This window comes from Panthera pardus, unplaced genomic scaffold (genome assembly GCF_024362965.1).
Source record: "Panthera pardus isolate Hobbes unplaced genomic scaffold, ASM2436296v1 HiC_scaffold_10, whole genome shotgun sequence".
Taxonomy (NCBI): domain Eukaryota; kingdom Metazoa; phylum Chordata; class Mammalia; order Carnivora; family Felidae; genus Panthera; species Panthera pardus.
This window is the reverse complement of record NW_026526655.1, coordinates 47,592,954-47,608,821: the sequence shown is the minus strand read 5'-3', so window position 1 is coordinate 47,608,821 and position 15,868 is coordinate 47,592,954. Positions and strand designations below refer to the sequence as shown.

The 15,868-nt window shown below is 35.4% G+C and overlaps 1 protein-coding gene across 1 annotated transcript in view; it reads left to right on the top strand.

The window, feature by feature from the left end:
- The window catches only part of ITGAV (integrin subunit alpha V), a 91,306-nt gene that overhangs the window by 40,358 nt on the left and 35,080 nt on the right, over nt 1–15,868 (top strand). Inside the window, exons 5-12 of the mRNA XM_019461605.2 lie at nt 3,132–3,193; nt 5,589–5,634; nt 8,683–8,808; nt 10,823–10,867; nt 11,652–11,695; nt 11,787–11,843; nt 14,164–14,216; nt 14,571–14,773. Coding sequence (XP_019317150.1) covers nt 3,132–3,193; nt 5,589–5,634; nt 8,683–8,808; nt 10,823–10,867; nt 11,652–11,695; nt 11,787–11,843; nt 14,164–14,216; nt 14,571–14,773 — 636 coding nt within the window. The remainder of the gene's footprint in view (nt 1–3,131; nt 3,194–5,588; nt 5,635–8,682; nt 8,809–10,822; nt 10,868–11,651; nt 11,696–11,786; nt 11,844–14,163; nt 14,217–14,570; nt 14,774–15,868) is intronic.

The window sequence follows — 15,868 nt, the reverse complement described above, 5'->3', positions numbered from 1 at the left end:
AAAGGATGAAGGCAGTATTTGCATGATGTATCTGTTACATAATGCTTTTGCTTATTTGGTTTAGGCACAGAAATTGTAAATATAGGCACAAAAATTATAAACTCATTTTAACCCTTATTTTCTAAATTATTTAACATCCAAATCAGGTCAGCAAACTGGTTTGTGAGCCTCTTTTTGTAAATAAAATTTTATTGGAAAGCAGCCACACCCATTTGTTTACATGTTGTTTATAAAGGGAGAATTAAATAGTTGCCACAGAGACTGGCTGGCCCCTAAGTCTGAAATATTTGCCATATGGTCCTTCACAGAAAGTTTGCTGATCGTTAATCAAAAAAGAAAACCTAAAATCTTAGAAAAAGCAAAAGAATAACCTTAAAACATCAAAGTGAGTGCCTTTCATCCTAATAAATCTGGCTTTCAGTATCCATTGATCACTGTACATGTTTTTTGGCTCAAACTTTGAAATATGAAGCTATGTACAGACCCAAATTACAAAGAGCAACTTGACGAGAGGTGAAGAAATGCTCAGGAGTGGGAATCTGAGAACCTGGGTTTATTCTAGCATTTTGTCAGCAACCTGGCGATAGCTATTGGTGGTACACTTAACCACTCTGGGCCTTTGTTTTCACTATTAGTAAAACACTGATTTGGTTAAAAGACTTCAGAGATAGAGTTTTTGTATTTTGTATCTTCTTCGTGTTTCCATAGATTGTTCAACCAGTGATTGATTTTGCATGGGGGTGCCAGTTTTGAAGGGCTAAGTTGCTAACTTCTTGGTAACTTTGCTTGTTTTGGTAGTGGTAGTTTGTGGGGGGGTTGTTGTTTGTTTGCTTTTGTTTTCAACATGACCTGTGTGGGCACGCTGGACATGAAACTTCATTGTCTGTGAAAAATTTTCCTTGTTCCTGATTATGTTTGCTTTTGGCTTTTCATAACTATCTGTGACCTAATGGCTTTATACAATAGGCCAGATGACTTTCTGTTCCAAAAGTGCCTGACCCACAAATCATTTAACTTACATGCTCTTAATTCCGTGATCGGACTGAGTCCTTTGTTCCTTCTGCTTTCTGATGACATGTGTACATAGATTTTTCTCAGTAATGATAATGAGCTGGCTTTTCTTTCCCCTTGATTGTTAACTCAGGAAATTACAAGCACATTGCTGATTTGAGATAGTGCAGTTTAGTGGTGTGGACACACCTGGGCTCAGATCCTTGCTTTCTTATTTACTAGCTGGTTGACTGGGGTCAAGTTACTTAAGTTTCTGTAAGTCTTAGTTTCCTTATCTGTAAATTGTGCATAATACTAGTATCTCTCATAGGATTGCTGTAGGATTTAAACAATCATACCTTGGAAAATGCTTTCATACAGTACCTGGCTCACAGAAGGGGCTTTGTGAACATTAACTGCTCTTACTGTCATAATCAGTAATATTATTTATAATGCTGTCAGGCTTGATGAATGGGAGAAATATTATTCATCTGTAGAAATAAAAACAAAAGCCTTCACGGAAATAGTTGTAGTTAACATAAAATTCTTCACATTGTCATAAACATTCAGTTTAATATGTACCTGTTAATAAAATTTTAAAGGACAGTCATGTTTTCTTGCTGGGATGTTCTGAGAAACCAAATAAAGGAGATAACTGTACAGTATGATAATCAAAAAGGGATGTCTCTAAAAATAGCCTGAAATAGTTCCCTAAATACAACTTGAAGAAAGGAAATAAAGAGCCAACTTGAGGTCGGAGCAGACTTCCTCAGTATGATTCACTAGACACTGGAAACCCCAGCCCCACATTCTCCCATTCCCTCCTGTTAAAAAAAATTCACATTGGGGCAGCATTACACTCTTGAGGCCTTTAATAAAACAACTTCTAAATTTAGTTATTAAGTGTGTAATCTTGGGGCAGTTCCCAGGTTTTAAAATGGGTTCAAAAATTTTGATGGGAATATTTGGAAATTGTCCTTTCAGTTATACTGAAAATAGACATTTTTGGTTCCTGTGTTTGGGTGGCAAGTTTAGTAATACGAAAGCATAATTATTTACATATTGTAATTGTCTATAGGAAATGCTTGATAACTAAAGAGCAGTATTTTTGTTCCTTGTTATCCTCGAAATAAAACAAGGGAGAGCCTTCAGATTCATCCTTACCTGTGCTCTAGGTCCAGTTTTACTCATGATTAGAGTTAATCTAAATGAACTGGCTACTTGTCCAGAAATTGTCCCCTTGTGAGAACTACAAAATAAAGGGTAACTACGAAAGAGTCAAACTGTTGAATCTGTTGTCATTTGGAAAATAATCAGTGTCGTGTTTAAAGATGTTCACTTTCATTAGACTGCAGTTCTAAATATGTTGTGAAGATAGTTTTGTATTTTGCTCTTTGCTGAATATTAAGTTAGGGTCTGGCCCTCTCCCAAAATCCTGAAGTACGTTTTTAATAGATTTGTTGTTGTTGTTGTTGTTGTTGTTGTTGTTGTTGTTGTTGGCTGTAAAATGTATGTGTAGTCAGTATGTATTAGGAGTGTATGTATCTCTTTACTGGTATTCATAATAAATTTCTAGAGTGTTAACTGGAATTTCAAATTCAAACTGGAATTTTACTTGTAGATCACAACTCATCTTTGTTTCATGAAATCAGAATAGTGGATCATAACCAGTAATTCTTTTTTAAAAGGAATGAAATAAAATAGAAAGTATTAGAATATATTGTCCATGGTAATAGTGATAGTTTTATGAAATTTGGTCTGATTCATGTATCTGTTATACACACATACAATAACATATATGTTGGGTTATATGGACTGTGGTATAAAATACAGTCTTGCTGTGGGTTATGGTTAAAAATAAGTTTGAAACCTACCATCTTAGGTGATGTTTCTATTTCCTGGTGACCATTCCAGATACATTGATCTCTCTCTGTTGCCATTATCTGAGAAAATGGTGCTGATAAAAATGCATAGTAACTTTTTTAGAGTGTGATAACTCATTAAATGCCACATTGAATGAACACTCCCAGTTCAACAATACATTATCTTATGATTACAGTGATACAGATTTTTCTCATGTTTTGTTTTATGTCATTTGTTTGTTTTTGGGTTTGTGTATATTTCCAATCTTTTTATTTTAGAAAATATTGATGCTGATGGACAGGGATTTTGTCAAGGAGGATTCAGCATTGATTTTACCAAAGTAAGTTCTCATTTAAGATTGAATGAGATTCAGATCTACCTCATTATCTAAACCACTGTTAAAAATTACTTGCTCAATACTTCAGCTTCTTTATAATTATTACCTGTTCTATGAAAACACCTAATAAAAATGTCCCATGCATTTTGATATTCTTTGCCTCATATTCTCTCCCTAGTGGACGTTGCCTATTTGAAATAGACATCAAAATGAGAGTGGGGGACACTTAAAAGATCTCAGTAGATGACAGATAACTATTATGACTTTATATTAAAATTTCTAATTAGATAAATTTATATAGTACTAAAGTTTTGTCTTTTTGATTGAAATTCACAAAAGCTGTCACTGGGAGCTTGATTACAGAATTAGAGTTTAGTTACATAAAAGCTCAGAAACATGCATGCTTGCCATCTATTATGTGCCTACAGGCACCAAGTAAAGCTGAAGCAGCTTAATTATTGTGAAACATCTCAGATGCGTGACTCTGTATTTTTAACTAAGCGAGCATGCTCTCCAGAGTTGACAGTTTTTATCTGTTTTCCTGAAATAACAATTCAGTTTATGTTTTCAAAGGAAATTTTTCTTAAATACTTTTCCTTATGTCATTTTCTTTTGTGTATGTGGGGAATTTTTTGGTGAGATATGTGAAAATATTGAATATCAAATTGAGAATATTAATTTCTCTATTTGAGATAGAAGTCTCAAATATATTAATTAAAAATAGAGCTGCCTTAGAAACCTTAATATGGCTTTCTTAGAAAGTGTGAGCAACAAATGCCATAAATTTATTAAAATGATATAAACTACAATCGTGTAATTCAGAAAATTAGTAAAGCATTTTCTTGTTTTTTTAATTTATATTTTATCTTTATTTAAAAAAATTTTTTTTCTAGACTGGGACTATAATTATAGTTAACTTTCCTTATTACATAATTGATTTAAGTCATTCAATTTGAAACTCATAATTCAAAATTTACTCATAATTACTCATAATTCAAAATTTGAGGAAGCAAAACAAAGAGAGGTAAAGTATATTAATAATATTAGGTGAAACTTCCATGATATATTTTCAAAGAGGTGTTATATTTTAAAAAGTCCCTATGTTTTCTGTACCTATGCTTATGCAACTATAACCCCAGAAATACTCTCATATAGCAACCATTCACTACTAAATTAGTTATTTACTTTCTTTAACTCATTTCTGGAAAAAAGGTGTCATTTTACAACAGACAACTTAGAAGTACCTTTTACATAGCCAGGACAGAAAATTGTCTGTTGAAAGCTTGAAAGGACTATATGTATGTTTGGAGGGGAAGAATTAGTTTTTTGTCTGCAGGGGGGAAGAAATGTCCAAAACATTATGCTCAAACACTAAATACAGTTATTTTGAATTAGATACTTATAGTTGGTTACAGATACAAGAAATGCTAGTCAAGTGTAAACTGTATATATTGTATACCCTGAAAAATTTACCTTCTAACTTCATTCCTGTTTAGATCTGCAAGACACTAAAAAGAATTTTTCATTAGCCAAAGAATTTAAAATTTTTTTCTTTTATTTATTTTTATTTTTTTTAAGTTTATTTATTTTGAGAGAAGGGGCAGAGAGAGAGTGAGAGAGAGAGAATCCCAAGCAGGGTCCACACTGTCAGCACAGAGCTGGATGCGAGGCTCAAACTCATGAACTGTGAGATCATGACCTGAACCGAAATCAAGAGTCAGATGCCTAACTGACTGAGCCACTCAGGTGCTCTCAAAGCATTAAAAAAAAATTTTTTTTTAATTTTATTTTAGAGAGAGAGAGTGTGTGAGCAGGGGAGGGCAGAGGAAGAGAGAGAGAGAGAGATTGAGAATCCCAAGCAGGCTCCATCCCCAGCACAGAGCCCAACATGGTGCTCGATCCCACAACCCTGGGATCATGACCCGAGCCAAAACCAAGTGTCACATACTTGACCGAGCTTCCCGAGGCATCTCTAGCCAAAAAAATTTTAATGATTACTAGAAAGAAAATTTGCCTATATAGTCACAAATGTAATATACAAAATTAATGACTTTTTGTTTTACTATAACTCAAAAATATTTTATAGTAGTACTTCCTAACAAGTTGCGAACCAGCCAGATCTATAGAACCAATGTGTGTATATATTTGTATATTTTCATATATTAATAGTCATAACTTTTAAAACATTTTTATTGTATTTTAGAAAAGTACAATGAAAATTTACTGAAAATGAGTTAGGAGAGTTTGAGATTTGTGATTTTGTTTTATGTTTATATAGCTTTTGTGTTTATTAAATATCATATATATATATATGGCTTTTGTGGGTATTACATTGCTTTCAGTTTTTAAATCTACCTATTTTTAAATATGTATTTTTTTGTTGTTTGATTTAATCTAGGCTGACAGAGTACTTCTTGGTGGTCCTGGTAGCTTTTATTGGCAAGGTAGGTTGATATATTTTTTAAAAGTTATTTATTTATTTTGAGAGAGAGGGAGAGAGAGAGAGAGAGAGAGGGAGGGAGCGAGCGAGCATGAGTAGGGAGAGGGGCAGAGAGAGAGGAGAGAGAACATCCCAAGCAGGCTCCATATGGTCAGTGCAGAGCCCTACATGGGACTCGATCTCACTAACCATGAGATCATGACCTGAGCAGAAATCAGTAGTGAAGAGTCATATGCTTAGTCGACTGAGCCACCCAAGCACCCCTAGGATAATATTTTTTAAATTACTCAGTAATGATTGTGTTTAATGCTTGCTTGGCTTACCATGTGCCTATACGATTTTTCGAATTATTTTAAAGAAAGAAATTGAGAAATACAATTTAAATGTGTAATTGCTATCTGTTTCACAGTATTTTTTTTAAAAAAAGCACTGTAACATCCTATATATAATATAATATATAGAAAATTTGTGGCATATTATAATACATAATATATATTATATATATTTTTAGTAGAAAGTAAACAATATTTTTAAAGTAAATTATAAAGTAAATCTACAAAGTAATTTAAAACAATTTATTTTTATTGTTTGTGATACATGCTTTCTTGTCTCTGTACTCTAGTGTCTATGGTGTAAACATTAGGAAGTGTGTGGAACTGATCTATGCAGGCAAATTGTGGTATTCTGAAAGCTCATGGTTTTAAAGTATTTCCAATTTGTTCATTAGAATATTTAAATGGTTATTTTCTCATTAACCATTGACATCATGAATGACTTCTTCGTTTTGGGGAGCTTTTAAAATAGTGGGTCTTAGGAAGTTTCAAAAGAATGTAATTAAACTGGTGTCAATACATACATAAAACACTGCATTCTTCAGTCATTCTGGGAGGCCCAATAAAATTACTATTTGAACAAATGCATAACATCATTATTTGCTGGAAGTTTGAAAACAGGTACCTAAATTTGCTTACTTGCTTTATGTTTCATTTATGATTATATACACACAATTATATATTTAATTTATTCACGTTTGTTTTCTGCTAACAAATGCTATTCACAGAGTCAGAACTTTTGTTTCTTGGCATTCTGACATTTAAGCATTATCAGTATTTGGAAGAACTGGAAAAACCTGTGACTGCATGGATGTGCAAGTTACTTTCTAATTCTGAATTTTACTTCTGTATTCTACACTGTGCTTTCCTTACTTGCTCTTCCATAGGAAAACCCACACTTGCTTTTGTTTCACAGAAAGGGAAACTCAAGAAAGAGATTTACTGAAGGGGAAAATAGGATAGAAAAACAATAAGAAGGAATGAGAAATAGGAATAAATGAAAAGTTGAAAGGGATGACAAAGGAGGGAATGAAGAAAAGAGAAAAATCGGGGAAAGATGGAGCAGCATGTGAGACACACTAAATGAAAGAATTTGGATTCCTGTGAACTGTATGCATTTATTGAAAAATGAAATGATTTAGGAAGATTCTAATTGAGTTTTAGAGGTTTAAAGTGAACACAGAAATAATTCTAATCGCATATGAGATTAAAACAGAGTTTTTGAGTTTTAAAATGAACACAAAAATAACTCTAATCGCATATGAGATTAATACTTTCTAGTAAGAGAAAAAACATGGAATTATTTTTCTTCTCCATTGCTAGTTATGTAATTCGGTGGAGGGGAGGGAAGTGTCTGCTGGGATGCCTGGGAACCAGAGACTGATTTTGTAATTCTCAGTCAGGACTGATAGTTATCTCTGCCTTTTTAAGAGACACAGCTGTGAACATGTTTAAATGACGACTTTTTTTAATACCTTGAGTATTATACAGGGTCTGTATTCATTCCTATTTAAAAATTAGGACAGATACAATCAATACCATGTTGATTTGAGTTTTATTAGTAAATGGTCTAGGAAATGTAACTGAAAGACTCAGTAGCTGGGCAGAGAATATTTTGTTCTAATGAGATTAAAATCATCCAGTTTTACCCTGAATTAATAGGTATGTCAGAATGAATTTTTCCACAGATCTCAGAATTATCTCTATACGAATAGAGAAAATTGTAATGTTTTACTCAAAAGAGATGATAGAATTTTCCTGTGTTCTTTGATTCAAGAAATATTTATTGAATTCCTGCTATGTGTTAGGTCTGTTTAGGCACAGAGGATAAATTATTGACCCAAACAGAAAGTGTTCCTACCTTTAAACTAAACCTTTGTGACTGGACAGATTGGAACAGACTGATAAATGTTGGCTATGAGGTTTTTTCCTGAAACAGCAGAAATGAGGAGATTATGTTCTTCATGTATGGAGATGGCATTTTGATAAGTCAGCCAACTTTTCTTGGGGTCAGGAACAATCTGAGTTTTGTGTAGTGCTTTAGATTTCTTGTCTACCTTAAGGTTGTGAAGAAAAGTGAACTCACCCATTCAGGCCTCTTCATAAAGGTATCCAAATAATTTGTGGAAAAAAACAATCGATTCATTCTTCTTATAACAGTAAAGGTAATTATTTCAGTAGATTTTCAAACTCTTTTTTTAAAATTTTTTTAATGTTTATTTATTTTTGAGAGAGAGACAGAGGGTGAGTGAGGGAGGGGCAGAGAGAGGGAGACAGAATCTGAAGTGAAGTAGGCTCCGAGTTCTGAGCTGTCAGCATAGAGCCTGACGCTGAGCTTGAACTCTCAGACCTTGAGATTATGACCTGAACTGAAGTTGGATGCTTAACCCACTGAGCCACCCAGGCACTCCTAGCAGTGACTAATTTTAAGAACTAGCTTGAACAGAACATCAACTTTCAGATTGAGCATTATGGAGAGTTATTTAAGGCTAATAATTAGAAATACCAATCTCTCTTTTTTTAAAGATTTTATATTTGTTTTTAAGTAATCTCTACACCCAGTGTGGGGCTCAAACTCACGATGCTGAGGCCAAGGGTCACATGCTCCACCGACTGAGCCAGCTGGGCACCCCTTGAATGCTATTTACTCTTGTGCTGGTGCCATCCATCATCTGCATCATAAATTCCCATTAGAAAGTTATTATATATATATTTTTCAGGTCAGCTCATTTCGGATCAAGTGGCAGAAATTGTATCTAAATATGACCCCAAAGTTTACAGCATCCAGTATAATAACCAGTTGGCAACTCGGACTGCTCAAGCTATTTTTGATGACAGTTACTTGGGTAAGTAAAACCAAAATATGGATTCATTATATGGAGTTGCAGTGTATTTGCCCTGTATTTGCATATGCTGCTTTAAGCAGGACAATCTTTTATGTTGAATTTTTTTTAAATATAAGGAACAGGAACATAACTTCAAATTGTTAATGAATACTTAGGTTATGTTATATTTCAGTAGTTGAAATTTAAGAGTGATTATTTATACAACAATTAATAGTAATAGATAACTTTTAAAGTATGCTTATGTATTCTAGGCATTGTTCTAAGTATGCTTTATCTGTATTAATTTATTTAATCCTTACAACAGGTCTGTGACAGTGTACTGCTATTATCCCTATTTTGTAGGTAAAGAAATTCAGGCACTTTGTGGGTAAAGAAAAAAAGGCAAAATAACTTGCCTGAAGTCACTCACTTAGTAACTTGCTGTTCTAATATTCAAACCCAGGCAGTCTGACTCCTAAGCTTCTATTCTCTGTGTTATTCACTGTGTTAAACTTTGGTCCTTAAAGTTTATTAAGTTTTGTTTTCTCCCTTTAGGTTTCTCTTACTTTTTAAACCAAGGACTTAGGACAGCAGTAGTAGTTTGCTGATTAAAAAAAATATGTTATTTTTTGCTCCTTTAAGATAAATTACAGATTTACCCTGTTTTTCTAAAATTGAGATACAGTTGACTTGTAATATTATATTACTTTTAGGTATACAACATAATGATTTGATACTTTTATATACTGTGAAATGATGCTCACAATAAGTGTAGTTAATATTCATTATCACACACAGCTACAGATGTTTTTCTTGTAATGGGAACGTTTAAATTCTACTCTTTCAATATACAACATAGTTGTATTAGTTACAGTCACCATCCTCTAGGTTATATCACATGACTTATTTATAAGTGCACGTTTGTACCTTTTGCCCACCTTTTATCCCCTGCCTCTGCTAACCTCCAATCTCTACTCTGTATCTATGAGAAATTTACCATTTTTAACTGACTCCTTTGTAAAGTTGATTAACGTCTTATTTTTCTAATAGAAAAATACTATTTTAGGGTTTAACTATTTCCTTTAGATTCATTTAGCATGTACATATGCATCTATTACCTCTAGAGAACAAAATACTGCATAACTAAAGGAATTGTGTTGACCCTTGAACACTGTATGACTTAGGTGCACCAATCCCTTGCACAGTCGAAAATCTGCATGTAACTTTTTTTTTTTTTTTTTATAATTTTTTTTTCAACGTTTTTTATTGATTTTTGGGACAGAGAGAGACAGAGCATGAACGGGGGAGGGGCAGAGAGAGAGGGAGACACAGAATCGGAAACAGGCTCCAGGCTCCGAGCCATCAGCCCAGAGCCTGACGCGGGGCTCGAACTCACGGACCGCGAGATCGTGACCTGGCTGAAGTCGGACGCTTAACCGACTGCGCCACCCAGGCGCCCTGCATGTAACTTTTTAAAAAATGTTTATGTATTTATTTATTTTGAGAGTGAGACCGAGCAAGGGAGGAGCGTGGGGCGGGGGAGGAGAGAATCCCAAGCAGGCTCCGTGTTGTCAGCACAGAGCTTGGTGTGGAGCTTGATCTCACAAATCATGAGATCATGACCTGAGCCGAAACCAAGAGTCAGACGCTTAACCAACTGAGCCATTCAGGAGCCCCACATATAACTTTTAACTCCCCCAAAATCTAATAGCCTACTGTTGACTGGAAGCCTTAGTAATGACATAGTGAATTAAGACGTATTTTGTATGTCATGTGTATTATATACTGTATTCTTACAACAAAGTAAGCTAGAGAAAAGAAAATGTTAAGAAAACCATAAGGAAAAGAATATACATTTACAGTACTGCACTATATTTATTGAAAAAAACCTGTGTATTAGTGTACCTGTGTAGCTCAAACCCATTGTTCAAGGGTCAATCCTTCTTGAAAATATTTTCAAGGGAAGCCTACTCAGCAAGTATGCCGTAGGTGACTGTGCCTTGATGGAGTTTCACATTTTGTTCTTCCTATTCAGGTTATTCCGTGGCTGTCGGAGATTTCAATGGTGATGGCATCGACGGTATGATGCACTTGAATTATATTTACCCCTTCTTAAAAAATATAGACTAAACATTCAAAACAGGTGACATTGAAAAACCTCAGCAGTTAAAGGGTTTTGAAACCATTGTTATAGAATGTAACAGAAATGGGGAGATGTTAGTACATTGATGTAAGGTTGGTCTACATTAAACTTTCTCTGCAGCTGCTGAAAGTTGAACCAGCCAGTTGCTGAGTGCCCCTGTGTTTTCCCCCATCCACTCCTTTCCCGCCCTTGGCGTTTCAGTTTTTCTTCAGCTCCTTCCTTCTTGCATTCCAGCAGATTTGGTCCTCTTGGAGGGTCTTAGTTCCTTCTTCCTGTAGACATAACTTGTAACTTTCTGGGCTCTGTATATAAGATTGTTACCTCATCCTCTGTCTGTCCATCCATCTCCCTTCAGAGCTCAATTTATGAATCACAGACTTCACCTGATTTTGACCACATTTCGGTGTCACTGCCTTTCCTTTGTTCTTAGGTCACTTGATCTTAGCTGTTCTCTTTTTAATAAGATTACAAATTCCTGAGGGCACACATGCATTTCTTTGAGGGTTCTCAAGAATCTTTCTGTATTTTGTAAGGATTTGATCTTGTTAAAAAATACTATGGTCATTTATTATGGAGTACCATTAAAGAATTTTTGTTGTTGTTGTTTTCTACTGAAATAACAAGACAGAACTTAAAGCTTTCTGAGATATCCATTTCCTCCTGCAGTTTTCAGTATTGGTCTTAAATATGAGTTATTATGTTTTGTTTTGTTTTGTTTCAGACTTTGTTTCAGGCGTTCCAAGAGCAGCAAGGACTTTGGGAATGGTAGGAAAATTAAAAGGAATCTAAAAAAAAAAAATCTCTAGGTTATCTTATATTTTACTATATTTCATATGCTTTTGTTTTTCCTCCACAGGTTTATATTTATGATGGGAAAAACATGTCCTCCTTACACAATTTTACTGGTGAGCAGGTATGCTTTTAAAATGTTTTTTTTTTTTTTCCCCACATCAGCATTTTGTAACAATGTCTTAAAACTTTTCTTGTAAGTATCATAATGGTTTACATTGAATATGTAATGAATATTGGTTTAATATTCAATGTTGTAAATGTAAAATAGGCTTTAAAGAATTCACCTTTGTTTCAACCAGAGTAATTTGTGTATACAAAGCCTTTTGTAATTGCACATGATGGCTTGTTTTTTAAGGAAATCCACAAACTGCACACATACATGTCAAAAACACAAAACCACAAAAACTTCCTTTTTCTTTGCTGATGACATTAAATTCTCCTTTAAGGAATGATCTATGCCCTTTCATTTTTTTTTTTTTTTTTCGATGCAAAATGAAGCATGGCACAGATGTGTATATTATAGATGTCATCAGTAAACTTCATTTGTAGTTCAAGAAATAAAACATTCTTCAGTTAAAAAGTAGTACTATTAGGCACTAGACATTCTCTGCAGGTACAGGCATTTTATAACATTTTGTTTCGTATATCTCAGAGAATTCAATGCCCAGTTAGTAATGGCAAGGGAAAAATCAGTAGCTACAGAAAAAATAATTATATCCCAGGTGGCAGATCTGGGATTCAAGCCCACTTCTTATTCAGTAGAGATTTTTGGGCTTTGCAAGAGGATTGATAGGATGAGGAAGTAGACTTTCAGCCCCCAGAAACCTCATCCCACGTGTAGCGGTCAGTGTTGGTTCACAGCACGGAACAAACGGCCCGCAGTTGACAGCCCGTTAGAGTCGTGGCAGGGGGTGGTTATCCCTTTGTGAGGTTTTGACTTCTTGACCTCAAGCACCTTCTCCTGTTAGATGCCTGTGTATGTCTCTGGATCACGTACGCAGTCCATGATGCTTTCTTTATTGCTGTGGGGCGGGAGGAACATGGGCTTTGCTTTAGGACAGACCTGGGCTCTTCATTCTCAGTCTTAACTGCATTGGACAAGGTATATGCCACTGTAAATCTGGTGGGTCATTTGTAAAAATAGGGGTACTGGTAACTTTCTTATGGGGTTGTAGTAACAAATCAAATGAAAACATTTTAATCCTAGTGCCCAGGAAAAAACTTGTCTAAGTAAATGCCCTTTCTTTACACTTTCAGGCCAAGCGCCTTGCAAGGTTAAGACCCCAAAATAGTATTCTCTTAAATTGCACTGTAAATACAATACATTTTATTACACATGCTCTGGTCTTGCAATTGGATACAGACTGCACCTTTCATTTTCTTCACTTATACTCTGTCAACCCAAAATAGATGATGCAGGAATCTCCCATATCATTCCTTCCTGATATCTCCACCAGTCAAAATTTGGAAGCTTTTGCTAACTTTCCTGTCTGTGGTTTGTTGACTCATTCCTCACCTTAGTTCATCTTTAAAATGTCATCTCTCCTAGTTTTGCTTTGCATGTTGGGCTGTGTTTAGAACTTTTCTTTTCAGGTTTATTTCCAGCCAGTCTGCTCTGTCTGTGATGTCTAGCAGTCTTCTGTAGTAGAGGAAAGGACATTCCTTCTCCCTTCACATAATCCTGTAATAAACCCAAAACTAGTTGTACTGTGTATAACTCAAAAGCAAAGCTATTGGCAAGTAATCAGATGAGATGTGAGACAAGAACAAAGTCATTCCAATATCTTTCTAAACAGTAATTTCTTGAGAGTAGCAGTGGTCACATAGGGAGAGCCAGTTATGATCTATTAATAATTATTATCTATTATCTTTACTGCATAGACTCCCACTGATAACTTCTTGGGCTCAATTAAAACTTCTGTCTGTGACTATCTTTCTGATGGTGTATGTATGACATTTTTGGGGCAGTGGAGAAGAAGGGTGATAATAGGTTAGGCCTGGGAAGGAGCATTAGTTATGCTTAGACTTAGGGTAGAATAAACAAAAGAGAAGAAATTTATTTATTTACTTATTTATTTTTTAATTTTAATGTTTACTTTTGAGAGAGAGAGAGAGAGTGCGTGCATGTGCACGCATGAGCAGAGGAGGGGCAGAGAGAGGAAGACACAGAATCCGAAGCAGGCTCCAGGCTCCACGCTGTCAGCACAGAGCCTGACACTGGGCTCAAACTCACAAACTGTGAGGTCATGACCTGAGCCAAAGTCAGACGCTTAACCGACTGAGCCACCCAGGTGCCCCCAAAAGAGAAGAAATTTAGATTGAAACTATGTGCAGAGAGAAAAAAAAAAAAACCTTTTCCGTTTGATTAAATATACAATAAATATTAACTGTCAAAGCTAGTTGGATGAAAGTAAACATTTCATTTTCTTTTTGTTATCCAGATGGCTGCATATTTTGGATTTTCTGTCGCTGCCACTGACATTAATGGGGATGAGTAAGTTTAAAAAGATGTTTCCAGAAACAGTTTTCCTCTCATGTTTATGAATGCTTTGCCAAAATTAAACATTTTTTCTTCTGTTTCTCTGTCCCCTTTCTAATCTGTTTCTCGTGAATATGAGAAAACCTCCATGATGTTCATAATTTCTTTCAGTAGCTTTTATGATATGAAGGAATAAAGTAATTTTTATGAATTACTCATAGTTTCTTAAAAGAGTTGAAGGAAGATTTGAATTTGAAATGATTTTTTGCTTCAGTTTGGTTATGAGAGATGTGGAAAGAGGGAAATTGAGTTTTTTATTAACAGGTGGAATTTGATCTTGCGTTGGTGAAAGAGGTTCTGCTCTTTTAGTTACGCAGATGTGTTTATTGGAGCCCCTCTCTTCATGGATCGTGGCTCAGATGGCAAACTCCAAGAGGTGGGACAGGTTTCAGTGTCCCTGCAAAGACCTTCAGGAGACTTCCAGACGACCAAGCTGAATGGGTTTGAGGTCTTTGCGAGGTTCGGCAGTGCCATAGCACCTTTGGGGGATCTGGACCAGGATGGCTTCAATGGTAAGATCAACAAAGTTCAGTAATTGTGGGTCCATAATTTTCTGTGTCTACCTGGAAAAGTCTTGTACCTTCCTCTGTGGTTGTTCATACGAGCAAACCTCCTTCCTGGAAGGAAGCACTGGATTGATAGTGACTCCAGGTTAAACGACAGTTGCTCTTCTTCCTTAAAAATCTGAGCAAACTTTAAAAAAAATTATTCTCATAAGTTATTATTCATACAGCCTCAAATTAGAATTTTGGAATGGTTAAATTCTGAAGGAAATTTGCATTCCCAGGGAGCCCAGAGTAAGCTGGTGATTTGTTGTCTCTGTCCTGCTTAGCAGCAGTGCCCTCTACTGTCCATTTGGATACAAATGTAAAAAACGCACCCAGGCACATTGTCAAGGCAATGTGGATTCTAATTGCATCCCTTAGAGGTACGATTTGCCTTTAATATTTTTAAAGCCATAACTTTGTTGTGGCTATCTGAGAAGTTCTGAGAGTTCTGAAGGATGTTATAACTCCCTTCTTGAGGGCAAGTAAAAAATATAAGCTCATTGTTTTATAATAGTCCCATTTAATAATTTCTTTATTTTTTTTTAAGTTTATATAGAGAGAGAGAACATGTGTGCACATGGGCATGTGTGAGAATGGGACAGGGGAAGAGGGAGAGGGAGAAAGAATCCCAAGCAGGCTCCACGCCGTCAGCTCCGAGCCCAAAATAAGGCTCTATCTCACAAACCGTGAGATCATGACCCGAGCTGAAATCAAGAGTTGGTTGCTTAACCAACTGAGCCATCCAGGCACTCCAATATCTGTAGATATCTTTAAAAATCAAAGTGGCTTTGAACCTAGAGTAAAATATAGATTATAAATTATCAAGATTTAAAAAAAAATTTTTTTTAATGTTTATTTATTTTTGAGACAATGCGAGAGACAGAGTGCAAGCAGCAGAGGGGCAGACAGAGAGAGACCCAGAATCTGAAGCGGACTCCAGCCTCTGAGCTGTCAGCCCAGAGTCCGACATGGGGCTCAAACTCACAAACCGTGAGATCATGACCTGAGCTGAAATTGGACGCTTAACTGACTAAGTCACTCAGGCGCCCCTTAAAAAAA